The sequence below is a fragment of the Crinia signifera genome, chromosome 6 (genome assembly GCF_055691185.1).
Source record: "Crinia signifera chromosome 6, ASM5569118v1, whole genome shotgun sequence".
Lineage (NCBI taxonomy): Eukaryota > Metazoa > Chordata > Amphibia > Anura > Myobatrachidae > Crinia > Crinia signifera.
Window position 1 is genome coordinate 136,468,575 of NC_139222.1, and position 26,397 is coordinate 136,494,971.

Sequence of the window (26,397 nt, forward strand, 5' to 3'; positions counted from 1 at the left end):
GTTTAGGGTATATGAAGGGAAGGATTCAAGAATTGAACCGCCAGAATGCCCCCCCTTCCTCGTAGGTGTTAGTGGAAAAATTGGCTGAGATTTAGTGCACCCCTTCCTGGATAAAGGTTATCACCTCTATGTGGATAACTTTTACACTAGCATCCCCCTGTTTAAGGCCCTTGGTTCAAGAGGTACAGCAGCTTGCGGTACTGTGCGCAAGAACCAAAGAGGCCTCCCAAAAACGCATGTTGCCCAATTACTGAGAAGGGGTGAAAGCAGGGGAATATGCACCGAAAATATGTTGTTGGTCAAATATAAGGACAAGAGGGATGTCCTTATACTGACAACAATTCATGGAGACAGTACCACCTCCATCCCTGTACGAGGTACCAGTACCCACATCTCAAAACCTAATTGTATCCTAGATTACAATAAGTACATGGGCGGAGTGGATCTTTCAGATCAGGTACTGAAGCCGTACAGTCCCCTGCGGAAAACAAAAATCTGGTACAAGAAGCTGGCCGTGTATATCATCCAGATGGCACTGTATAACGCTTACGTGCTATTCCGTTCTACCAGCCAGAGGGGGACATTTATGCACTTTCAAGAGGAAGTCATAAAGGGCCTAATATTTGGGAACCAGCAGGCAGAGGGCCCCAGTACTTCTAGTACTGGCCCCCGTATTGTACCAGGGCAGCATTTTCCTAACGAAATCCCCTCCACTGCAAGAAAGGGCAGGACACAAAAAAGGTGCAAAGTTTGCTATAAAAAGGGAATAAGAAAGGATACTATTTTCCACTGTGAAACTTGCCCCGACAAACCCGGCCTATGTATAAAGGAGTGTTTTAAAATATACCACACATCTATGGATTATTAGGTTCATCATTTCACCGTGCTTCGGGGGTCTTGCTAATGCCACATAGCACCCACCATTCATTCCACCAGAATCTGAGCTGCAAAATCCAAAAATCACTCCTTCCCTTCTGAGTCCTGCCATGCACCCAACTGGTATTTTTTGGTCACATATGAGGCATTGCCATACTCGGGAGAAATTGGGGCACAGATTTTGGGGTGCTTTGTCTCCTTCATTCCTTGTGAAAATGAAAAATTTTGAGCCAGAACTGCATTTTTTGTGTAAAAAATGTAATTTTTCATTTGCACAGCCCAGTTGTATCAAAATTGGTGAAACCCCTGGGGGTTTGAAATGTACACTATACCCCTAGATGAATTCCCTGAGGGGTGCAGTTTGCAAAATGGGGTCACTTGTGGGGGGGTTCCACTGTATTGGTGCTTCGGGGGTCTTGCTAATGCGACATAGCACCCACCAACATTCCACCAGAATCTGTGCTGCAAAATCCAAATATCACTCCTTCCCTTCTGAGTCCTGCCATTATTTGGTCACACATGAGGCATTGTCGTACTCGGGAGAAATTGGGGCACAGATTTTGGGGTGCTTTGTCTCCTTCATTCCTTGTGAAAATGAAAAATTTTGAGCCAGAACTGCATTTTTGTGTAAAAAATGTAATTTTTCATTTGCACAGCCCAGTTGTATCAAAATTGGTGAAACCCCTGGGGGTTTGAAATGTACACTATACCCCTAGATGAATTCCCTGAGGGGTGTAGTTTGCAAAATGGGGTCACTTGTGGGGGGGTTCCACTGTATTGGTGCTTCGGGGGTCTTGCTAATGCGACATAGCACCCACCAACATTCCACCAGAATCTGTGCTGCAAAATCCAAATATCACTCCTTCCCTTCTGAGTCCTGCCATTTTTTGGTCACACATGAGGCATTGTCGTACTCGGGAGAAATTGGGGCACAGATTTTGGGGTGCTTTGTCTCCTTCATTCCTTGTGAAAATGAAAAATTTGGAGCCAGAACTGCATTTTTGTGTAAAAAATGTAATTTTTCATTTGCACAGCCCAGTTGTATCAAAATTGGTGAAACCCCTGGGGGTTTGAAATGTACACTATACCCCTAGATGAATTCCCTGAGGGGTGTAGTTTGCAAAATGGGGTCACTTGTGGGGGGGTTCCACTGTATTGGTGCTTCGGGGGTCTTGCTAATGCGACATAGCACCCACCAACATTCCACCAGAATCTGAGCTGCAAAATCAAAAATCACTCCTTCCCTTCTGAGTCCTGCCATGCACCCAAATGGTATTTTTTGGTCACATGTGAGGCATTGCCGTACTCTGGAGAAATTGGGGCACAGATTTTGGGGTGCTTTGTCTCCTTTATTCCTTGTGAAAATGAAAAATTTGGAGCCAGAACTGCATTTTTGTGTAAAAAATGTAATTTTTCATTTGCACAGCCCAGTTGTATCAAAATTGGTGAAACCCCTGGGGGTTTGAAATGTACACTATACCCCTAGATGAATTCCCTGAGGGGTGTAGTTTGCAAAATGGGGTCACTTGTGGGGGGGTTCCACTGTATTGGTGCTTCGGGGGTCTTGCTAATGCGACATAGCACCCACCAACATTCCACCAGAATCTGAGCTGCAAAATCCAAAAATCACTCCTTCCCTTCTGAGTCCTGCCATGCACCCAAATGGTATTTTTTGGTCACATGTGAGGCATTGCCGTACTCGGGAGAAATTGGGGCACAGATTTTGGGGTGCTTTGTCTCCTTCATTCCTTGTGAAAATGACAAATTTGGAGCCAGAACTGCATTTTTGTGTAAAAAATGTAATTTTTCATTTGCACAGCCCAGTTGTATCAAAATTGGTGAAACCCCTGGGGGTTTGAAATGTACACTATACCCCTAGATGAATTCCCTGAGGGGTGTAGTTTGCAAAATGGGGTCACTTGTGGGGGGGTTCCACTGTATTGGTGCTTCGGGGGTCTTGCTAATGCGACATAGCACCCACCAACATTCCACCAGAATCTGAGCTGCAAAATCCAAAAATCACTCCTTCCCTTCTGAGTCCTGCCATGCACCCAAATGGTATTTTTTGGTCACATGTGAGGCATTGCCGTACTCGGGAGAAATTGGGGCACAGATTTTGGGGTGCTTTGTCTCCTTCATTCCTTGTGAAAATGACAAATTTGGAGCCAGAACTGCATTTTTGTGTAAAAAATGTAATTTTTCATTTGCACAGCCCAGTTGTATCAAAATTGGTGAAACCCCTGGGGGTTTCAAATGTACACTATATCCCTAGATGAATTCCCTGAGGGGTCTAGTTTGCAAAATGGGGTCACTTGTGGGGGGGTTCCACTGTATTGGTGCTTCGGGGGTCTTGCTAATGCGACATAGCACCCACCAACATTCCACCAGAATCTGAGCTGCAAAATCCAAAAATCACTCCTTCCCTTCTGAGTCCTGCCATGCACCCAAATGGTATTTTTTGGTCACATGTGAGGCATTGCCGTACTCGGGAGAAATTGGGGCACAGATTTTGGGGTGCTTTGTCTCCTTCATTCCTTGTGAAAATGACAAATTTGGAGCCAGAACTGCATTTTTGTGTAAAAAAATAAATTTTTCATTTTCACTGCCCAGTTGTACCACAATTGGTGAAACCCCTGGGGGTTTGAAATGTACACTATACCCCTAGATGAATTCCCTGAGGGGTGTAGTTTGCAAAATGGGGTCACTTGTGGGGGGGTTCCTAACTTTTAGCATCTTATGGTGCCTAGAAACCTACATGGTGCCTAAAAAATAATCTCATAAAAAGGAGGCTCCAAAATCAAGTAGGTGCTCCTTCTATTATGAAGCCTGTGGTTTGGTCAACGTGCACACTAGGGCCACATATAGGATATTTATGAAAACAAAAGAATTGGGGGAATCAATTTTTAGTCACATTTCTCTAGTAAAATCTACTGTGTTCCTTAGAAAAATGTATTAAAATTGCAAATCTGCAAAAAAAATGAAATTTTGAAATTTCACCTACACTTTGTTTTAATTCCTGTGAAACACCTAAAGGGTTAACAAACTTCCAAAATGCTGTTTTGAATACTGTGAGGGGTGCAGTTTTTGAAATGGCATCATTTATGGGGGTGTCTCACATACAAGTCCCTCAAAGTCACATCAGAACTGAACTGGTCCCTAAAAAAATCAGTGTTTGAAATTTTCTTGAAAATTTGAGAATTTGCTATTCATATTTTAAGCCTCCTAGTGTCCAAAAAAATTAAAAGGATGTTGAAATAATGATGAAAACATAAAGTAGACATATGGTCTATGTTAGTTATTAACTATTTTGAGTGGTATGATTATTTGTCTCACAAGCAGAAAATTTAACATTTTGAAAATTGCTAAATTTTCCATTTTTTTACGACATTTTGGTATTTTTCACAAAAAAACACAGACTGTATCGACCCAAATTTACCACTAACTTGAAGTACAATGTGTCACGAGAAAACAATCTCAAAATCACTGGGATAAGTAAAAGCAAAAAAAAGTTATCCCTACTTAAGTGATACTTGTCAGATTTGAAAAAAAGGGCTCTGTCAGGAAGGCAAAAACATGCTGCGTCAGGAAGGGGTTAATACCTATACTATAATATTGTTTGTTCATTGATACTAGTTCTAATTCACCCATTTTACCTGAAACTCCTTGTACTTGCAAGAATACATTTTAGGCTGTTGTCTCTATTCATGGTAATTTTTTGTGGTGATATATTTTTACTTATTGGCTTTATCAATGGCTTTTCTCTATTGCTATGCTTCCCCTTCCTGCCTTTCCATACTCTTGACACTTCATACCCCCCTCTTGCTGTTCTCCATGTCTATCCGATATTTCTTGCTATTCCCCCCTGGAGCCTAGTTTAAAATCTATTCAACCTTCCAGCTATCCTGTCTCCTAACACAGCAGCCCCCTCCTCGTTCAGGTGCAAGCCATAGCAACTATAAAGATGGCAACTTACAGAGAAATCTGCTAAATCCTCCAAGGCAGGCATTCCCAACCACAGTCCTCAAGGCACACCAACATTGCAGGTTTTAGTTATATCCAGGCTTGAGCACAGGTGACTAACCTGAGTGATTCTAATTAAACCATCTGTGCTGAAGGCTGGATATCACTAAAACCTGCACTGTTGGTGTGCCTTGAGGACCGTGGTTGGGAATGCCTTCTCCAAGGAATCGGTACCCTTTTCCTACACAAATACCATCTTAGCCCTATATTAACCTTCCTCTTTCTCCCTGAGCTAGTACGTTGCACACGTAGTATTTCTGAAAATATAACCTTGCCTTAATTTTGTGTCCAAGATCCCTGAAATAATTTTTAAGAACACCCTATCTACCTCTAACTCGGTAGTTTGTGCCAACATGTACCAACACTGTTGGGTCATTCCCAGCCCCTCCCAACAATCTGTCGACCTGATCCACAATATATCGTACCTGAGAACCCAGAAGAAAACACACTGTATGGCAATCGTAGTTCTGGTAGCCTAGGTGCCTGAGTAACCTTAGTCCCCTCTATACGGGAAGGATTTTTCCTCTGCTTGTTAGAGGAGTCAGTCTCAACCAGCTCAACGAACTCTGAACTGCCATTTACAGTTCAGGTTCAATATCCCTTATCCAAAATGCTCGGGACCACGAGCATTTTGGATAAAGATTTTTACGGATTTTGGAATAATTATGTTTTTCATACATACCTGGTTCCGTCAGTACCCCGATGGTCCCCCGACGTCCACAGTGTCCCCTGGCTTCCATGGCGGCCTTCAGAATCCTCTTCAGTGTCCTCTCTGGTCCCAGAGGTGCATTGCACAGTGTGCGGGCACGCCAGTGACATCACCAGCATGCCAGCACACTCGCGAATTGCACCCTTGGGCCCAGCGATGCCGCTGAAGAGGATTCCTAAGGCCGCCATGGACACGGGGGATGAGGGAAGTATGAAAAAATGTGGGGGGAAATTAAACAAACACCCCCCCCCCCCCCCCCCCGAAATATTTAGAAAAGCCATGGTTTTTGGAATATTTCAGTTTTTGGAATATACGGATAAGGGAGACTCGACCTGTATCTTCATCTTAATGGCCAAATCTGCTGGGTTTGCTCAGCTCAGAGATGGCCTGCCTCTTTCTCCCTCTTAACTGTTACCCAACTGCCTAACTGTGCATCCTTTTCTATGGCCAGTATTCAATGAGAAAAATTTGCCTTGTTTTATGGCGAGTTTGTGCTATTTTCGCGTTGGAAGGAGCATTTTGCTCTCCAAAAGTGAACCACCCTATTCAATGTGATATTTTCGCCGTCTTTTTAAGTGATTTTTGCCGTGTGTCTCCGTGTAGCAATTCTCCATCTTTTCATGGAGAACTGGAATGTGAACTTTTTAAACTAAAAGGTTTTTTTTTTTAATTTTGGTGTCAAAAAATCAGGATTTTTTTTTCTGTGAAGGGGCATGTTATTTTTATTCATGTGCTTATAGCACATGAATATATATTTAATTTAAAAAATATATTTTTTTAATTTATTTTTTTATTTTTACACAGAGCAGCCAGCAGGGGGCCGGAGCTCTCGAGCCGCTCATTAGATATTCATATATTCACTGCATCCGATCATTACATATGCACGATCAGGTGCAGTGAATACTGGGTCCCCCGCTGGCTATAGGGGGGGGGATCAGCTTGTGCTGCCTGGGTCCCGGGGAGCCCACCTCCCCTCCACATATGTTCTGGGGCAGCCAGGGAGACTTTAATCTCCCTGGCTGCCACCGTCCCCCGGCTCCCTGCCAGCTCCCTGCCACGGACGCTCGTCCGCTGCAGGGGTTAAGACTCGCCGCGAGTGGCGGCGAGTCTTAACCACATTGAATAGTGGGAGCAGGAGTGGCAGCGAGCCCTCCGGAACAGGGCGAGTGCATGGCGAGAGAAAAAATCTCTCGCCATGCACGGAGAATTATTCTCGTTGAATACTGCCCTATGTCTGTTTTTCCTGGCTCACCATCAACAGTAAGCTGCAAACTTTTCTCAAGATTAGCAACCTCCTTCAATGTTGAAATGGTCTGCCTTTTAGATCAGTTGCCTGGGCTTCCAAAGAGACGAATTTCTCACATCTCACAAAGAGGTATGCACCCTGAAGGGACTACTCTTGTACATACAACTGACAAGATATACACTGGGTGAGATTTTCAATCCTGCTCCCACTCATTATAACCTACAGTGGGTTTCAAATACCAGGCCTTGCTAGCCTTCTGCAAGTCCCAGCAAACCTCCCCAGCATGCAGGGACTTGGAGAACCACAAGTCCCAGCACTGGGTCTTGTAGTGCTACAACATAACTAATAGCCTGGAGAGTGACATCCAGAGGCAGAACTACCGGCGGTGGGGCCGACAGCCGTAGGCATACTAGTACAAATAATTTATTAGTACTAGTAATGCCGACGGGTGTGGGCTCTTTCATTTTCCGCATCACCACCGCATTTACTTGGTGATTTGCGGTGGCTCCACCTGGAGCAGACAAACATATCCCAAGTAACTAGAATATCCCAAGCAACCGCTGATTCCGAAACAAACAGATAAGCAGCGCTGTTCAATTATAGCTGTTAATAACAAGTGAACCCAATATTTGTTAGAAACATTATAAAAAATTGAATGGCACATATAAAATAAATGTCACTCCAGTTTGGAATGAGAAAGAACAATAAACAGTAAAATGTTTAACCCCTTCCCGACATTTGACGTACATTTACATCATGGTCGGGATGTACTTCCCGACACATGGCATAAATGTACGTCATGACTGTAAACTGTCACCGCGTCTATAGACGCGGTGACAGAGGGACGATGGCTGCTGTCCCTGACAGCAGCCATCTTCCCTCGTGGCCCAGGGGGGGCAGCGATGCCCCCCCCCCATCGGCGATCGCTGTGATTGGCTGTTCAAATGTGAACAGCCAATTACAGCGTTTTCTGTGTACCGGCGAATAACGTCGCTCGGTAACACAGGGATCGGTGGTGATTGGTGCTGTTAAGTACAGCACCAATCACCACCGGGTGTAAAGGGGTCACTGGTGGTCACCCCACCTCACCCCACCTGCCCCCAAGGCTGTGATTGGTCCGTCAGACCGACGGACCAATCACAGCCATTACACCTCACAGAAAATAACGGAGACAGCCCTGCAGCCGCCATTCCGGTCAGGAACAGCGTGCAGAGCGGTCTCCGTGCCCATCTGTCCCCTTATACTGACCTGATCAGCGTTGGTGGCATCCGTGCTGCCAGCTGCTGGTGCTTCCTGGTTGCTGTTGCTTCCTGGTGCTTGTGCTGCTGCTGCTGCAGCGTCATTGTGTCATAGAACATAATATTGTATAATATAATTTTGTCTCTGCTGCCCCCTGCTGCCCCCCTTTTGTGCTGATCAGTATAAATTAACTGATCAGCAACTTTTTTGGGGTGCAGGTTTTTTTTTTTTATATATACCCCGTCAGGTTGCACCAAAAGTTGTGTGCCTGCTGCCCCTCACTGCTAATCAGTGTTGCATCAGTGTTATTTTTTTTGAGGGTGTTGTGGGGTTTTTTTAAAAAAAATTTTACACCCACGGTGATTTTGTGGGTGTCCTGTGGCCGCTGAGCGCTGATCAGTGACGTACATCACTGATCAGCATTTTTGGCACAGGGTTGATCTAATTTTTTTTTTTGGATCAAATTCCTGTTGCCTTTGACTCATCAGCAGTTTTTAAAAAAAATTTTTTTTTTGGAGGGTGCTGTGGGGGTTTTTTTTTTAAAAATTTTTTACACCCACGGTGATTTTGTTGGTGTCCTGTGGCCGCTGAGCGCTGATCAGTGACGGACGTTACTGACCAACATCTGTGCTCAATTTTTGGCGCAGGAGCTTTTTTTTTTTTCTTTTAACTTACACGTGTTAAAGCACTACATACACACTACATACCCCACGTGTTGAAATAAAGTTTGTACCCCCCCCCCTACACTATAAACGTGTTGAAACACTACACTTACACAAACACAAAAATAATAAAAATGTCCCAATCATCGCAAAGACTGTTTTCAGCGGAGGAGGCATATGCCCTTATTGCCTCTGACACTGACACAGCCAGAGAAGTAAGCGATGAATTTGTATTCGTCTTAAGCTCCTCTTCCTCCTCTAGTGATGAGGGACCCCCTCAAAGACGCCCCCGTAGAGCAGCTGAGACCCCCCCCCCCAATGATTGATCTCGTATGGACCCCACCACCAGACAATTTTGAGCCCCAGGTTCCTATGTTTTTGGCCAACCCAGGAATCCAATTTGATACTACAGGCCTCAAAGAAATTGACTTTTTCAAAGTCTTTTTCTCTGATGATTTTATAAATTTAATGGTGGACCAAAGTAATTTATATGCCCAGCAGCCATCTTCCCTCGTGGCCCAGGGGGGGCAGCGATGCCCCCCCCCCCCCATCGGCGATCGCTGTGATTGGCTGTTCAAATGTGAACAGCCAATTACAGCGTTTTCTGTGTACCGGCGAATAACGTCGCTCAGTAACACAGGGATCGGTGGTGATTGGTGCTGTTAAGTACAGCACCAATCACCACCGGGTGTAAAGGGGTCACTGGTGGTCACCCCACCTCACCCCACCTGCCCCCAAGGCTGTGATTGGTCCGTCGGACCGACGGACCAATCACAGCCATTACACCTCACAGAAAATAACGGAGACAGCCCTGCAGCCGCCATTCCGGTCAGGAACAGCGTGCAGAGCGGTCTCCGTGCCCATCTGTCCCCTTATACTGACCTGATCAGCGTTGGTGGCATCCGTGCTGCCAGCTGCTGGTGCTTCCTGGTTGCTGTTGCTTCCTGGTGCTTGTGCTGCTGCTGCTGCAGCGTCATTGTGTCATAGAACATAATATTGTATAATATAATTTTGTCTCTGCTGCCCCCTGCTGCCCCCCTTTTGTGCTGATCAGTATAAATGAACTGATCAGCAACTTTTTTGGGGTGCAGGTTTTTTTTTTTTATATATACCCCGTCAGGTTGCACCAAAAGTTGTGTGCCTGCTGCCCCTCACTGCTAATCAGTGTTGCATCAGTGTTATTTTTTTTGAGGGTGTTGTGAGGTTTTTTTAAAAAAATTTTTACACCCACGGTGATTTTGTGGGTGTCCTGTGGCCGCTGAGCGCTGATCAGTGACGTACATCACTGATCAGCATTTTTGGCACAGGGTTGATCTAATTTTTTTTTTTTTGGGATCAAATTCCTGTTGCCTTTGACTCATCAGCAGTTTTTTTTTATTTTTTTATTTTGGAGGGTGCTGTGGGGTTTTAAAAAAAAAAAATTTTTACACCCACGGTGATTTTGTGGGTGTCCTGTGGCCGCTGAGCGCTGATCAGTGACGTACATCACTGATCAGCATTTTTGGCACAGGGTTGATCTAATTTTTTTTTTTGGATCAAATTCCTGTTGCCTTTGACTCATCAGCAGTTTTTTAAAAAAAAATTTTTTTTGGAGGGTGCTGTGGGGGTTTTTTTTTTTTATTTTTTTTACACCCACGGTGATTTTGTTGGTGTCCTGTGGCCGCTGAGCGCTGATCAGTGACGGACGTTACTGACCAACATCTGTGCTCAATTTTTGGCGCAGGAGCTTTTTTTTTTTCTTTTAACTTACACGTGTTAAAGCACTACATACACACTACATACCCCACGTGTTGAAATAAAGTTTGTACCCCCCCCCCCTACACTATAAACGTGTTGAAACACTACACTTACACAAACACAAAAATAATAAAAATGTCCCAATCATCGCAAAGACTGTTTTCAGCGGAGGAGGCATATGCCCTTATTGCCTCTGACACTGACACAGCCAGTGAAGTAAGCGATGAATTTGTATTCGTCTTAAGCTCCTCTTCCTCCTCTAGTGATGAGGGACCCCCTCAAAGACGCCCCCGTAGAGCAGCTGAGACCCCCCCCCAATGATTGATCTCGTATGGACCCCACCACCAGACAATTTTGAGCCCCAGGTTCCTATGTTTTTGGCCAACCCAGGAATCCAATTTGATACTACAGGCCTCAAAGAAATTGACTTTTTCAAAGTCTTTTTCTCTGATGATTTTATAAATTTAATGGTGGACCAAAGTAATTTATATGCCCAGCAGTTTATTGCCCAAAACCCCACATCATCATTTGCTAGGTGGACCCCTGTAGATGCAGTAGAGATGATGACGTTTTGGGGTCTGGTGTTACATATGGTAATAGTTAAAAAGCCAGAAATTAGGCAATATTGGAGTACAGATGTTCTGTACAGCACCCCACTTCATCGTATGGCCATGACCCGGACTCGTTTTGAGACGATCCTTAAATTTTTGCATTACAACGATAATGCACAGTGCCCACCCAGAGATGATCCCACCTTTGACCGGCTATTCAAAGTCAGGCCGGTCATTGATCATCTCAGCGCCAAATTTGCTGAGATGTACATCCCCGAAAAATTCATTTGTGTAGACGAGTCACTTATACATTTTAAAGGAAGTGTTAAATTCCGCCAGTACCTTCCCAATAAGAGGGCAAGGTATGGCATAAAAATGTATAAGCTGTGCGAAAGTACCTCAGGGTACACCCACAGGTTTAGTGTATATGAAGGGAAGGACACAAGAATTGAACCGCCAGAATGCCCCCCCTCCCTCGTAGGTGTTAGTGGAAAGATTGTCTGGGATTTAGTGCACCCCTTCCTGGATAAGGGTTATCACCTCTATGTGGATAACTTTTACACCAGCATCCCCCTGTTTAAGGCCCTTGGTTCAAGAGGTACAGCAGCTTGCGGTACTGTGCGCAAGAACCAAAGAGGCCCCCCAAAAACGCACGTTGCCCAATTACTGAGAAAGGGTGAAAGCAGGGCACAATCCACCGAAAATATGTTGTTGGTCAAATATAAGGATAAGAGGGATGTCCTTATACTGACAACAATTCACAGAGACAGTACCACCTCCGTCCCTGTACGAGGTACCAGTACCCACACCTCAAAACCTATTTGTATCCTAGATTACAAAAAGTACATGGGCAGAGTGGATCTTTCAGATCAGGTACTGAAGCCGTACAGTGCCCTGCGGAAAACAAAAATATGGTATAAGAAGCTTGCCGTGTATATCATCCAGATGGCACTGTATAACGCTTACGTACTATTCCGTTCTACCAGCCAGACGGGGACATTTATGCACTTTCAAGAGGAAGTCATAAAGGGCCTAATATTTGGGAACCAGCAGGCAGAGGGCCCCAGTACTTCTAGTACTGGCCCCAGTACTTCTAGTACTGGCCCCCGTATTGTATCAGGGCAGCATTTTCCTAACGAAATCCCCTCCACTGGAAAAAAGGGCAGGACACAAAAAAGGTGCAAAGTTTGCTATAAAAAGGGAATAAGAAAGCAAACTATTTTCCACTGTGAAACTTGCCCCGACAAACCCGGCCTATGTATGAAGGAGTGTTTTAAAATATACCACACATCTATGGATTATTAGGTTCATCATTTAACCGTGCTTCAGGGGTCTTGCTAATGCGACATAGCACCCACCATTCATTCCACCAGAATCTGTGCTGCAAAATCCAAATATCACTCCTTCCCTTCTGAGTCCTGCCATGCACCCAAATGGTATTTTTTGGTCACATATGAGGCATTGCCGTACTCGGGAGAAATTGCGGCACAGATTTTGGGGTGCTTTGTCTCCTTCATTCCAAGTGAAAATGAAAAATTTTGAGCCAGAACTGCATTTTTGTGTAAAAAAATGTAATTTTTCATTTTCACAGCCCAGTTGTACCAAAATTGGTGAAACCCCTGGGGGTTTGAAATGTACACTATACCCCTAGATGAATTCCCTGAGGGGTGTAGTTTGCAAAATGGGGTCACTTGTGGGGGGGTTCCACTGTATTGGTGCTTCGGGGGTCTTGCTAATGCGACATAGCACCCACCATTCATTCCACCAGAATCTGTGCTGCAAAATCCAAATATCACTCCTTCCCTTCTGAGTCCTGCCATGCACCCAAATGGTATTTTTTGGTCACATATGAGGCATTGCCGTACTCGGGAGAAATTGCGGCACAGATTTTGGGGTGCTTTGTCTCCTTCATTCCTTGTGAAAATGACAAATTTGGAGCCAGAACTGCATTTTTGTGTAAAAAAAATTAATTTTTCATTTTCACAGCCCAGTTGTACCAAAATTGGTGAAACCCCTGGGGGTTTGAAATGTACACTATACCCATAGATGAATTCCCTGAGGGGTGTAGTTTGCAAAATGGGGTCACTTGTGGGGGGGTTCCACTGTATTGGTGCTTCGGGGGTCTTGCTAATGCGACATAGCACCCACCATTCATTCTACCAGAATCTGTGCTGCAAAATCCAAATATCACTCCTTCCCTTCTGAGTCCTGCCATGCACCCAAATGGTATTTTTTGGTCACATAAGAGGCATTGCCATACTCGGGAGAAATTGCGGCACAGATTTTGGGGTGCTTTGTCTCCTTCATTCCTTGTGAAAATGAAAAATTTTGAGCCAGAACTGCATTTTTGTGTAAAAAAATGTAATTTTTCATTTTCACAGCCCAGTTGTACCAAAATTGGTGAAACCCCTGGGGGTTTGAAATGTACACTATACCCCTAGATGAATTCCCTGAGGGGTGTAGTTTGCAAAATGGGGTCACTTGTGGGGGGGTTCCACTGTATTGGTGCTTCGGGGGTCTTGCTAATGCGACATAGCACCCACCATTCATTTCACCAGAATCTGTGCTGCAAAATCCAAATATCACTCCTTCCCTTCTGAGTCCTGCCATGCACCCAAATGGTATTTTTTGGTCATATATGAGGCATTGCCGTACTCGGGAGAAATTGCGGCACAGATTTTGGGGTGCTTTGTCTCCTTCATTCCTTGTGAAAATGAAAAATTTTGAGCCAGAACTGCATTTTTGTGTAAAAAAATGTAATTTTTCATTTTTAGAGCCCAGTTGTACCAAAATTGGTGAAACCCCTGGGGGTTTGAAATGTACACTATACCCCTAGATGAATTCCCTGAGGGGTGTAGTTTGCAAAATGGGGTCACTTGTGGGGGGTTCCACTGTATTGGTGCTTCGGGGGTCTTGCTAATGCGACATAGCACCCACCATTCATTCCACCAGAATCTGTGCTGCAAAATCCAAATATCACTCCTTCCCTTCTGAGTCCTGCCATGCACCCCAAATGGTATTTTTTGGTCACATATGAGGCATTGCCGTATTCGGGAGAAATTGCGGCACAGATTTTGGGGTGCTTTGTCTCCTTCATTCCTTGTGAAAATGAAAAATTTTGAGCCAGAACTGCATTTTTGTGTAAATAAATGTAATTTTTCATTTTCACAGCCCAGTTGTACCAAAATTGGTGAAACCCCTGGGGGTTTGAAATGTACACTATACCCCTAGATGAATTCCCTGAGGGGTGTAGTTTGCAAAATGGGGTCACTTGTGGGGGGGTTCCTAACTTTTAGCATCTTATGGTGCCTAGAAACCTACATGGTGCCTAAAAAATTATCTCATAAAAAGGAGGCTCCAAAATCAAGTAGGTGCTCCTTCTATTATGAAGCCTGTGGTTTGGTCAACGTGCACACTAGGGCCACATATAGGATATTTATGAAAACAAAAGAATTGGGGGAATAAATTTTTAGTCACATTTCTCTAGTAAAATCTACTGTGTTCCTTAGAAAAATGTATTAAAATTGAAAATCTGCAAAAAAAAATGAAATTTTGAAATTTCACCTACACTTTGTTTTAATTCCTGTGAAACACCTAAAGGGTTAACAAACTTCCAAAATGCTGTTTTGAATACTGTGAGGGGTGCAATTTTTGAAATGGCATCATTTATGAGGGTGTCTCACATACAAGTCCCTCAAAGTCACATCAGAACTGAACTGGTCCCTAAAAAAATCAGTGTTTGAAATTTTCTTGAAAATTTGAGAATTTGCTATTCATATTTTAAGCCTCCTAGTGTCCAAAAAAATTAAAAGGAGGTTGAAATAATGATGGCAACATAAAGTAGACATATGGTCTTTGTTAGTTATTAACTATTTTGAGTGGTATGATTATTTGTCTCAGAAGCAGAAAATTTAACATTTTGCAAATTGCAAAATTTTCAATTTTTTTACGACATTTTGGTATTTTTCACAAAAAAACACAGACTGTATCGACCAAAATTTACCACTAACTTGAAGTACAATGTGTCACGAGAAAACAATCTCAAAATCACTGGGATAAGTAAAAGCAAAAAAAAGTTATCCCCACATAAAGTGATACATGTCAGATTTGAAAAAAAGGGCTCTGTCAGGAAGGCAAAAACAGGCTGCGGCGGTAAGGGGTTAAAATCAAGGTGTGGTGGAATATCAATATTTGTATGATATAACCTGCACTGGAACGGGCATGAGTCCTTAGGGATACAGTCCTGGGGTAAACCGATTGGGAGTTTCTTTTGGAAGCCGCTGGAGGTTTGTGAGTCCTTTTTAGAATTTAAAAAGTTTTTTAAATCCTGGCATTACTGGGTATCAGAACTTGTTTCACAGCCATAAATGCATGCTATTGTTACATAAACAGAGCCCTGCAGCATCACCCAAGATGCATGCGCACTAGTGACAACAAGCTGTCGGAAATCGGAATCAAACGCAGGCGCAGGAGCGGGTTGCAGGGAAATGCCTGGGCGCGCATACGTAACATGCACAAAGAAGCAGAGTACAAGCGTAGCCGCCGCCGTAGCAATAGCGCATGCGCAGTGTAAGACTTTCTGATCTATGCGCCTGCGCAGACTAAATTTTCAACAGCTTCTATTGTGGACCTTTCGGGCGTCGTGTTTCTCCGTAGGCCTGTGGTCAATGACGGTATTGTTTCCCACCGAGGGCCCCCGGCGATCGGTGGCGGGGTCGGTGGAAGGGGGAGAAGCGGTACTGTGAGGATGTGCGAGCGTGTGAAGACCTAGTCGGCTGCTTCCCCCGATCCCAGGTAGCGGCCGGCCCCGGCCCGTTACCTCAGCACCACCCGCTCTCATCTCTTCGCTTTCACCTTCACGGGGGTTCCGGGGCGCACAATGGAGCCCACGTTCCCCCCCGGCATGCTCATGTTCAGTCACCTCCCGCCGGTCACCACCTTCGCCCGCCTGGGCTCAGACCTGCTGCCCCCGCCGCAGCCCCCGATGTTACCGGGCCCGGGTGACATGATCCTTAAGAAGGAGCCGGGCTCCCCGCCTCAACCGGGGGACTTCTTGCAGGGGCTGACGGGCATCAAGCAGGAGAAGATGGGCGAGCACGAGCAGTACCACCACCACCACCATCACTACTACGGGGAGAGGCAGGCCGAGATCTTGGAGGTGACGGTGGGAAGCCCGGGACTCATCCCAGAGCTGGGCCTGAACAGAGAGGTGAGCTATGGCAGCGGCAGCGCCGCCGCATCCTCCCCGGGCACAACATGGCGGGGGGAGGTGAGTACATGCCGGGCACTGGCTGTTTGTAAACACAAAATGGAGGGAGTTCCGTGAGCAGGCCGTAGTGTGGCCTCCCCGGGCACACAGGGCTGAGGGCAGAATCCTCACCTGCACACAGGGGCCTTAAGCGGGAGTTACTGCTGGGCTTTGTTGTCCGCTTTTGTGACCATGTGCAGCATAGGACAAGGCCTGTAACCAGAGCCAATGCTACTCCTGAGTCTGTATTGTGGCTGGGAAAAGCATTGTCCAAAGTTCTGTTTGTCTTATTCATTCTTTGTTCTCACCCTCCCAGACTAGTGCAGAGACATTCATCATGTTCCCCATGCTGCTGTGTCAGGGAGTAGGCTTCAAGTTATTGCTACATGCATGTACCTGCTGCCCAATTTCTGTCTGCCTTTATTTTGACACTCATATCTCCGTTGTATAGACTCATCACTTTTTAATTGTATTATTTGTCATGAAAATCGTGTCACTCATTTGTAGGTAGGCTTGTTTCTTTTTCCTTCATCTGAACAGTTGACATATGAAAATAGATTTATAAAAAAAATAATTTGATACTTGTTTCCTAGCACGGCGCCCATCGCATACCGTACTTAGTGGTGTGCGATGCGATATTCCCATTAAATTAACAGGAGTGCTTGTACAATGAAATATCGCATAGCATTGCATGCGAGCAAATGGCATGCGATGCAATTTTTAATTGTACAAGCACCCTGATGGGTGCTTACAATGTTAAATGCACCCCCATTGTCAACGCCAACCCGAAGCGTGGCGAGTACAGCGGTATGCGTTCTCCGACCTTTTCATACCCCCACTATCCATGTCGGCGTGTTTATTTTAGATAGTGTGGTGAGCGCACGCGTAATACAAGCCTGAAGCGTGGCGAGGGGACGCGGAATACATGTAAAGTAATCCGCGTGCGCTTGCCACACTATCTAAAATCAACTCCACGCCGACGTGGATAGTGGGGGTATGAAAAGGTCGGAGGATGCGTACCGCCGCCCCTCGCAGGCTCGCTGCACTCGCCACGCTTCAGGTTGGCGTTGATAGTGGGGGTGGCGTTGACAATGGGGGTGCACCCATATGGGTGCTTGTACAATTAAAAATCGCATCGCATGCCGCTATATTGCATGCGATGTGATTGTATAAGATGTACTACGATCAAAATCGGGGGCGCTGTGCTAGGAAACGAGTACCAAAATTTTTGTTAACGTTCACATATTGGTCCAGGAGACACAGAAATAGTTGTTATGCGTGAGTGATTTAGAGAATTCTATACAAGTTCTATGCACGTACAGTTGTCACCTTTTTCAGCCTGAAAAAACTCCACAAATGAAGACTTTGCAGTTCTCCTTTCTAAAATATATAAAAACACTATTTTGAAATTAAGGTAGATAATCTGTGATATTTAAGGACAAAGGATCACAGAACCTGAAATACAATTGCTGCTAATGTCATTCATATCTATTAGAATTGTGGGTAAAATTTGAAAAGGTTATGCTCTATGGATTTCTCCTTTGCTCAATAGATGTTCATTTTGTATTCCCAATTTAGGACTTTACAAAAAAAAAAAGTCCTGAACAAAGAAGCTAGCCACCTTGCAGTTTGTAAATAACATGCATACAATGTCTTATGGATAGATGCATGTTTACTTGTGTTTTTTTTTTTTTTTTAAGAAATCAGTTGTCGGCTTCATGCATTTTTCTTTTAACATTGTTTTTTTTAAGTGTTCCTACCATCCAAATACAGTGGAAGCAACCATTTTGTAGTCCAAATCTATATTCATGAGATTCCTAGTGAATTGATTCCCTGCAACTACTGACCTCATTGAACAGCCATTTTGTAAGATGAACCAATATTCATGAGAATGCAGCCTTATGTATTCAGTAGAAGCCTGAGCCATTACTAGGGAATCTCAGTAGGAGCCTGAGACACCACTGGGGAATTTCATGAGCTGTTCCCTTCTGGGCATGAGTGTATGGTGCTTTTTCATTAGTTCCTGTTTTGATAAGAATAGTAAACTTTTTTTATTTTATTTTTTATTTCAAATGATCTATAACTGTTTTTGAATAAAATATGAACAGTTTTATGTTTATGTAATGTGTACATTGTGCCATAGTGTATTGCCACTGTTCCATTTGAATGTATGCATGCTGTCAAAACCAAGAAATCTGTCTTTTTCGTATTAAAAGGTGCCAATATGGTGCAGAAACTACACACGTAGTGGTAAGGGGAGCTGAGCGATGCTATATCGCTTAGCGCACAGTGATCTGACGCTGAGTGATCTGTCAGGGCCAGTGTTGTCACAGACATCAGCTATTATAGCGTTATCCAGTGTGCTAGATATTAATCGATGGGGTGATAGCGTCGCACAGGGACGCTCATCACCGTCTATGTCCCTATACATGGAGCAATCTAGTGAGATCGCTTAGAAAATGCCCCATAAGCCTATCCCATACAAAGGAACCTATTTATTAAGCTTCTGCATCATTTTATAGTTTTGATTATGTACTAATCGCATAATTTAACAGATTTCTCAGAAATACTAATTAGCACTACAGATCGTAGTCCCCTGTATTATCAATGGGGACTACGATCTGACCACCAATGAAGTAAACCCTGTAAAGAGAAGCTTTAAGCCTATGGATGTACAGTAGCAGGAGAGAGCTCTTTGAATTCCCCTACCGCAGCCTCTGTCCAGCACCAGCCTGAGTCTGGAAACTGATGCTGTGCACATATGAAAACATCGTACAAATTGCTGGGGCAGTAACTTTGTAGGCCCAGTGGTTATTACTCCTACTGTGCTTGCCTGTTTCACTATGTATATAGTAGTACAATTGTAATCATTTTTATTTTATATACAGTTTCTTAAATAGTGCAGCAGATTCCGTTGTGCTTTACAATTGTAGACAGTGATAAAACAAACTGGGTAACAGACAGACTTGGAGGTAAGAGGGCCCTGCTGCAAGCTTACAATCTATAGGGATAATATAAGGGAAACACAAGGACAGGCACCAGTAATAGTATAGCAGTCCCACCAAGTTGTAAGTCCAGAAGAAAAGCTATTTGGTATATTAGTGCCCCATGTACACAGGGAAATTTCAGCCCCATTTTTTAAGTGATCTGACTAGATGGAGAAATTTAGCACTGATTGCTCTGTGTGTATGCCCCCAGCAATGACTATGCATAGTCCAGCGCGTCTCCATCTCCCGCAGTGAAAGTGTGTTTGTGTCTTTCATGCTAAAATAAGCATAGGCAAAGCACAGCTGAATGCAGATTTCTCAGCACACATCGTGGGTGTCTCGCGATGTGTGCTGAGCGATCTTGCTTAAGCACTTCCGGGTCTCGTCGCCCAATGTGTACGGGGATTTAAAAGCAGATTGGTAAGTGTTTTATCTCTATGTAGACTTTACCCTCCTAAAAGCTTTAAAGAAACCAAAAAGTTGTTACCAAATTTTGTTAGCAATACATTTGTAATGGACTTCACCCTTTTTAAGGTGAGTGATCGTAATGGTTACACATGTGTTCTGTAACTTTGATGTGTACATCTTGGTAGTTTTACCCTAATCTCCAAACATAGTCTGGTAAATTATTAACTAGTAGACTACAGGGACACATTTCTGTAACAGTGAATGAAAGAGTACAAGCTGTGGTGGTTGTAATTTATGTTGCTTAAAAAAATATCTATATATAATTTTACAGGCCGAGTCTCCCATATCCATAGATTTCTTACCTGAAAAATTCCAAAAACCGTGGTGTTTTTCTAATTTTTTTTTTTTTTTTTTAAGAATATTTCGGAATTCTTTATTTTCCCCCCCCCGCCCCCCTTGCCCCTTTTTCTCACTTATCAAGTCCCCTGATGTCCACACCGGCCTTCCGGAACTTCTTCAGCGGTCCCAGGAGTGCATTGCGCGGATGCACCAGTGACGTCAGCAACGTGCCCGCGAACTCACGCAATGCGCTCCTGGCACCGCTGAAGAAGATCCGGAAGGTCAGTGTGGACATCAGGGGACTTGATAAGTGATAAAAAGGGGGGGGGGGGGGACGACAAAAAACACCCCACGTTTTTTGGACTATTTCAGATAAGAGATCTATGGATATTGGAGACTCGACCTGTGTGTGTTTAATTTTTAGGTACTTATATGTTAGTTGGGCACCCACTATGGTAAGTACGCTAATACCCCCACTATCCATGTCGGCATGGAGTTGATTTTATATAGCGTGGCGAGCCCCGCGAGGGGATGTGGAAAACTAAGCAAATAGCTTAATGGGTGCCCAACTAACATATAAGTACCAATTTTTATTTATTTATTTTAGGAACATGTACATATAGCAGAAACCACTGAAATTTTATCTTCATCTTTTTCTTATATAAACTTTAGTATTAGGCAATTAAAACAAAGACTTGAATAGTGACCTAAAACCAGCCATTGTAAAGCCCTGTTCATCAATAAATCTTTTTCAATTGGATTTGAATCAGTTGGCAGTCTCCCACTGTGCTGCTAACAGAATGAAGTTTCAATGCAGGCAAAGACCCTGCATATGCAGATTTGTTAAAAGCAAAGTCAACCGCTTTATTTTGTATTACTTTAAAAGAGGTTCACCCCCCCCCCCCCCCCTTTTTTTTTTTTTACGCAGTTTTTGGTTTTGATCGTGTTTCAGTAGCGTGGTGGTAAATTCTAGTGTGTAAGAGATTGAAATGTTCTTATGAAATTTCTAAGTAAAATGCCATGATGTTTGTAATTTAGGCTCAAATTCTGGATTTCTACTACAGGTATATAGAAAATTCCATGAAACATGCATGTATTCGATCACAGAATAGCTATTTTGTAACATTAGGGGGCATATTTAAATGTGTACTCATTTAAAAACCCTGTGGCACAATTAAAGGTGAAAAAATGAGCCGCAGTGATTTTTCTTCTTTACCGCCTCAGAGCAAGTTTGATTTTTCCTAAAATGGTTTTTAAACCGCACACACTCTCAGTTTGGAAAGATGGCAAGTGGAACAGAGAGAGGTAAGTATCAGGCTTTTATTTTTTTCTTACATTTTTTTCACTACTGGCTTTTCAAATCAGAAAACTGCAGTTTAAAAAAAATTGGATACTACAGTATGTATCAGGAGTGGCCATATCAGCAGATATCCAAAATTGGAATAGAGGTGGCAGAGGTTTTTTTTTTGCAGGCAAACCTTGTGCCCAGTTGGGTATGCCCTAAGTCAGGCATGGCCAAACTATGGCCCTCCAGATGTTGTGAAACTACAAGTCCCATCATGCCTTGCTGTAGTTTTGCTATTGGGGAATGCTAAAACTATGGCAAGTCATGCTGGGATGTGTAGTTTCACAACAGCTGGAGGGCCACAGTTTGGACATGCCTGCCCTAAGTATTCTACATAGGAGTATATTTATACTGTGCTGTGGTTTGCCAAACATTTGGCCGTTTTTGTTTTGAAATGGTTATAATGAATGCTAACCAGACTTGTTTGATGTTAATTCTTATTGCCGTTTTAAAACTTTATCTATATACACACACACTATACATAGACAAATGTATTCAGTACCTCACCATTATGCCAACAGGGACTGTAATGACATTGTATTCAAATACATGTACTTTATTATGGACTTGGTCCCACTATTGCAGCTATATAAGATTCCATTCATCTCGGAAGAGTTTGGAGTGTTTCTGTGAGAACTTGCGCCCTCTGATTCTGTACAGCATCTGAGATCAGACACTGATGTTGGACGAGGAGGCCTGGCTCGCAGTCTTTGTTCCATTTCATTCCAAAGGTGCTAGATGGTGTTTAGGTCAAAGCTCTGTGTGGGCCAGTCAAGTTTTTCTTTTTCAAACCAAACTCCTCAAACCATTATAGTCTTTGCTTTGTGCACTGGGCGAAGTCATTTTGGAATAGAAAAGGGCCTTCCCCTAAACTGTTGCCAGAAAGTTGGAAGCATAGCATTGTTCAAAATGTATTGGTTTGCAGAAGTTAAAGGGCCTAGCCCAAACTCTGAAAAACAGCCCCATACTATTAAGGTATAGGTCATATTGGAAAAGATCATCATGTAAAAGGTCAAGGAAAAATTTTTCTCACAGCTTTTAGGTATCCATGTCGGCACCTGAGCACATGGACCCCTAATTAGTATGGCTTGCGTCACTCGGCGTGCTTCAGGCCACTCACTGTGACTCAGTGACTCACTGTGATTGGCACGCTTTCTTTTCCCACCTGAAGTCCAGTTAGATGCTAAAGTATAAAAAAAAAATCGCTCGATACTTGAAAATATCAACATATTGACTGTTGACCTGTAAATTATAGATCTATGATCCGGATACCATACCATCATCCCTCCAACAAACTTCACAGTTGGCATAATGCAGTAAGGCATGTAATGTTCTCCCGACATCCGCAAAACTCATGCTTAACTCCTGTTAGTAGCGTAATTCATTACTCCACATAACACGTTTTCACTCATAGTCCAGTGTTGAGCTTTACACCATTCTATCCGATGCTTTGCATTAGAAACACATCCTATTAAGCACTCACTGCATTTATTTTATTTTTTTGCTTACATTAATGCCAGTGGAATTTCAGAACTCCAGCTATGTAAACAGCAGAGTGCTGGTAAATTTTACGCACCTTAGCAGTCTTGCCTCACTTTGTGATATTACGTTATACTGTATATCGCTTTGTGGCTGAGTTGCTGCTGTTCCTAAACGTTCCCACTTTCTAATAATCACTTCCAGTTGATTGTGAAATTTGAGGCAGGGATTAAATTTCATAAATAGTCTTATTGCAATGGTGGCATCCTATCACAGCACAATGCTTGAAGTCATTAAGCTCAGAGCGACCCGTTTAGTATCACAAATGATTGCAAATATAGACTGCATGGTTAGGTGCTTTTGATATATATATATATATATATATATATATATATATATATATATATATATATATATATATATATATATATATATATATATATATATATATATATATATATATATATATATTTATTTATTATTATATTTATTTTTTTAGGTGTGGTAAATACTTATAGTGGGGCAGATGTATTAAGCCTTAGCAAGAGATAAATGTAAGGGTGATAAAGAGATAAACATCCAGCCAATCAGCTCCTTACTGACTCTTTTCAAACAGCATGTAACATGGCAGTTAGCAGGTGATTGGCTGGACGTTTATCTCTGTTTATCACCCTTGCATTTATCTCTTGTTAAGGCATCTGCCCCATTGTTCCTTCTAGGAACTGTAGCGGGCAGGTCACTGCTGCACAGGGGCAGCATAAGGGGGACTGACTGGGCCAGCCAACATCACTGTTGTCACAGCTGTTAACGGCTGTCCACAGTAATGCTCTGGAAATTATGCTGGAGCATGCAATAGCGCGCTTTGTCTGTCCATACATGCTAGGCGGCTTTTGAGCTCAAACAGAACTGAGCTGCTTTCAGCTCAAAATTGCTTGGTGTATATGGACCTTGAGGGCAGATTTTCTTTGCGTTTTGAAGAAATAAGTAAGATAATTATACAGTATTTTTGTATATGAATTATTTCTGCATAAATAGTCCCTAGCATTAATGAAATAATATGACAAGCCCCTTTCTAAAATGGGTCATTTAAATGTTTCTACGCCCCCAATCTCCCATTTAATGAGATGAGGGGATGCAATTCACATGCAGCTTATTTTTTTTTTGCATTTGTCACGCCCAAACATACCAGCTTTAGCTGCGTAAAGCACATGTTAAATAACATGTAACCCAATTGGTTAATCACATTTGTTCACTACACTTTGGGCAAGGTGTCTGGCTATATAGCTGCGCTCGGCACAGGCTACTATTCCAAGGTGTAGTCTATGTGGATGGTTAAGGATGACAAAGTAGTGCTGAGCAGTGTAATGCCAACCTCTTGTACCTGTAGACTTATAGTGTGTACATGCGGGGCGATATGGCTTCCGATGTTGCCGATATTGTGAAGCCAGATCGCATTATTTTTTAGGGCTTGCGAGCCCGATGCGCGCTCCCGTGTGAGTGCAAGTCGGCAGTCAGATAGAGAGGGCAGGCAACACTATATAGTGCAGATCTGCACTATATAGTGTAAATTTTGCCACTGACAGCATGCCGTGCCATCAAAGCTAGCCGTGTGTACACACCTTTTTTTTAATGCTTGTCGATCTATTGATTTAAACTCTCTGTCTCTCTGTATCTGTCTCTGTCTCTCTCTCTGTTTCTGTATCTCTCTCTCTCTCTCTCTCTCTCTGTATCTCTCTCTCTCTGTGTATCTCTCTCTCTCTCTCTGTATCTCTCTCTCTCTCTCTCTCTCTCTCTGTATCTCTCTGTATCTCTCTCTCTCTCTGTATCTCTCTCTCTCTGTATCTCTCTCTCTCTGTATCTGTATCTCTCTGTATCTGTATCTCTCTCTGTATCTGTATCTCTCTCTCTCTCTCTCTCTCTGTCTCTCTCTCTGTCTCTCTCTCTCTGTCTCTCTCTCTCTGTCTCTCTCTCTCTGTCTCTCTCTCTCTCTCTCTCTCTCTCTCTCTCTCTCTCTCTCTCTCTCTCTCTCTCTCTCTCTCTCCCTCTCTCTCTGTATCTGTCTGTATCTCTCTCTCTCTGTATCTGTCTGTATCTCTCTCTGTGTATCTGTCTCTCTCTCTCTCTCTCTCTGTATCTCTCTCTCTCTCTGTATCTCTCTCTCTCTCTGTGTATCTGTATCTTTCTCTCTCTCTCTCTCTGTATATATATAGATATATAGATATATATAGATATAGATCTATAGATAGATAGATCTATAGATAGATATATAGATATATAGATCTATAGATAGATCTATAGATAGATAGATAGATAGATCTATAGATAGATAGATAGATCTATAGATAGATAGATAGATCTATAGATAGATAGATAGATCTATAGATAGATAGATAGATCTATAGATAGATAGATAGATAGATCTATAGATAGATAGATAGATAGATCTATAGATAGATAGATCTATAGATATCTATCTATCTATCTATCTATCTATCTATCTCTATAGATATATATCTATAGATATATAATAATTTTTCATTTCAATTTGAGATACTGTGTGTGGATAGATAGATATATGTGTGTGTGTTGTGTATTTCTGTATTAAGTGAATATTAGGTACCCTGGGAATATATGAAGCTCTCTATAAGACAAATGGGCACTTTTTTTTTTGTGATTCCTCAAGGATCAGGGCGAGGGGAAAGCGGGCAGCTTGGGCCTGCTGACATCGCTGTCAGCCACCGCCATCACTGATGGGTGTCCAGCACCATATTAATTCTTGTCAATGTGTATAGATGCCGTATGCATGCACACAGCATCTATTCACATGGCGGCTGGGACCCAGGGGCCGGCTGTTTTAGCAGGGCACTGCTAAAGGGGCAGGGTGCGTTTTGTCATTCTAAAAATCTGTCCGGCTTTGGCGCCTTGCTAGAACATGCTATTTAAGGTTCACATTACTCTGCAAGAAATACAGATTTTGAAAGGCTCAAGATTATTTTTTTTTTTTAATAATGTTACTAAAATCCTTAATCTAGCACTTTATTTACAATGTTTAACTAGTTAATTATGGTCTTCCTACATATAGATATACTGGGTTATTCACTATATATTGGGTTAAGAGTGCTAATGGCTCAATCAGTGTTTTTAAGCCTAATCCTACACATATCTTCTCACAGCTGTTAATAAGAACCGAAAAAAATGGCTGCGTTCCAAAACAGAGTCCATCCATGAAGAAGACCAGGCGTCCAAGCTCAGAAGCTCAGGAATCAAAATCCAAACGCAGGCGGACTGACTCTTCTAAAGTAAGAGCCTTACTGTGCTCGCGTGGGCTTCTCTTACTTACTCATGGAGCATTTGGTATATTAACTTTAATTAATTTTTATTTTTTTGGCCCCTTAATTTTTCAAGTAGTTTCCCGTTCTGGAATAGTTTGTCTTTTCTATAGCCTAAGGTACTTTGCTTTATGATCAGGTTTTGCTTATGTGTGTTCGACACTGCATGCAATTCGTTCTGAAAACATTGTTTCTATGTCTATCTTCTATGTAATTCCCTAT

General features: G+C 43.0%; 1 protein-coding gene across 3 annotated transcripts in view; it reads left to right on the top strand.

The window, feature by feature from the left end:
- Window positions 1-15,579: 15,579 nt before the first annotated feature.
- The window catches only part of ZNF281 (zinc finger protein 281), a 31,426-nt gene continuing 20,608 nt past the window's right edge, over window positions 15,580-26,397 (top strand). Inside the window, exons 1-2 of one of the 3 annotated variants that reach the window (XM_083147313.1) lie at window positions 15,580-16,309; window positions 26,020-26,145. In XM_083147313.1, coding sequence (XP_083003439.1) covers window positions 15,920-16,309; window positions 26,020-26,145 — 516 coding nt within the window. In that variant the 5' untranslated portion in view covers window positions 15,580-15,919. The remainder of the gene's footprint in view (window positions 16,310-26,019; window positions 26,146-26,397) is intronic. The other 2 variants (XM_083147314.1, XM_083147315.1) reach the window with 2 other exon arrangements.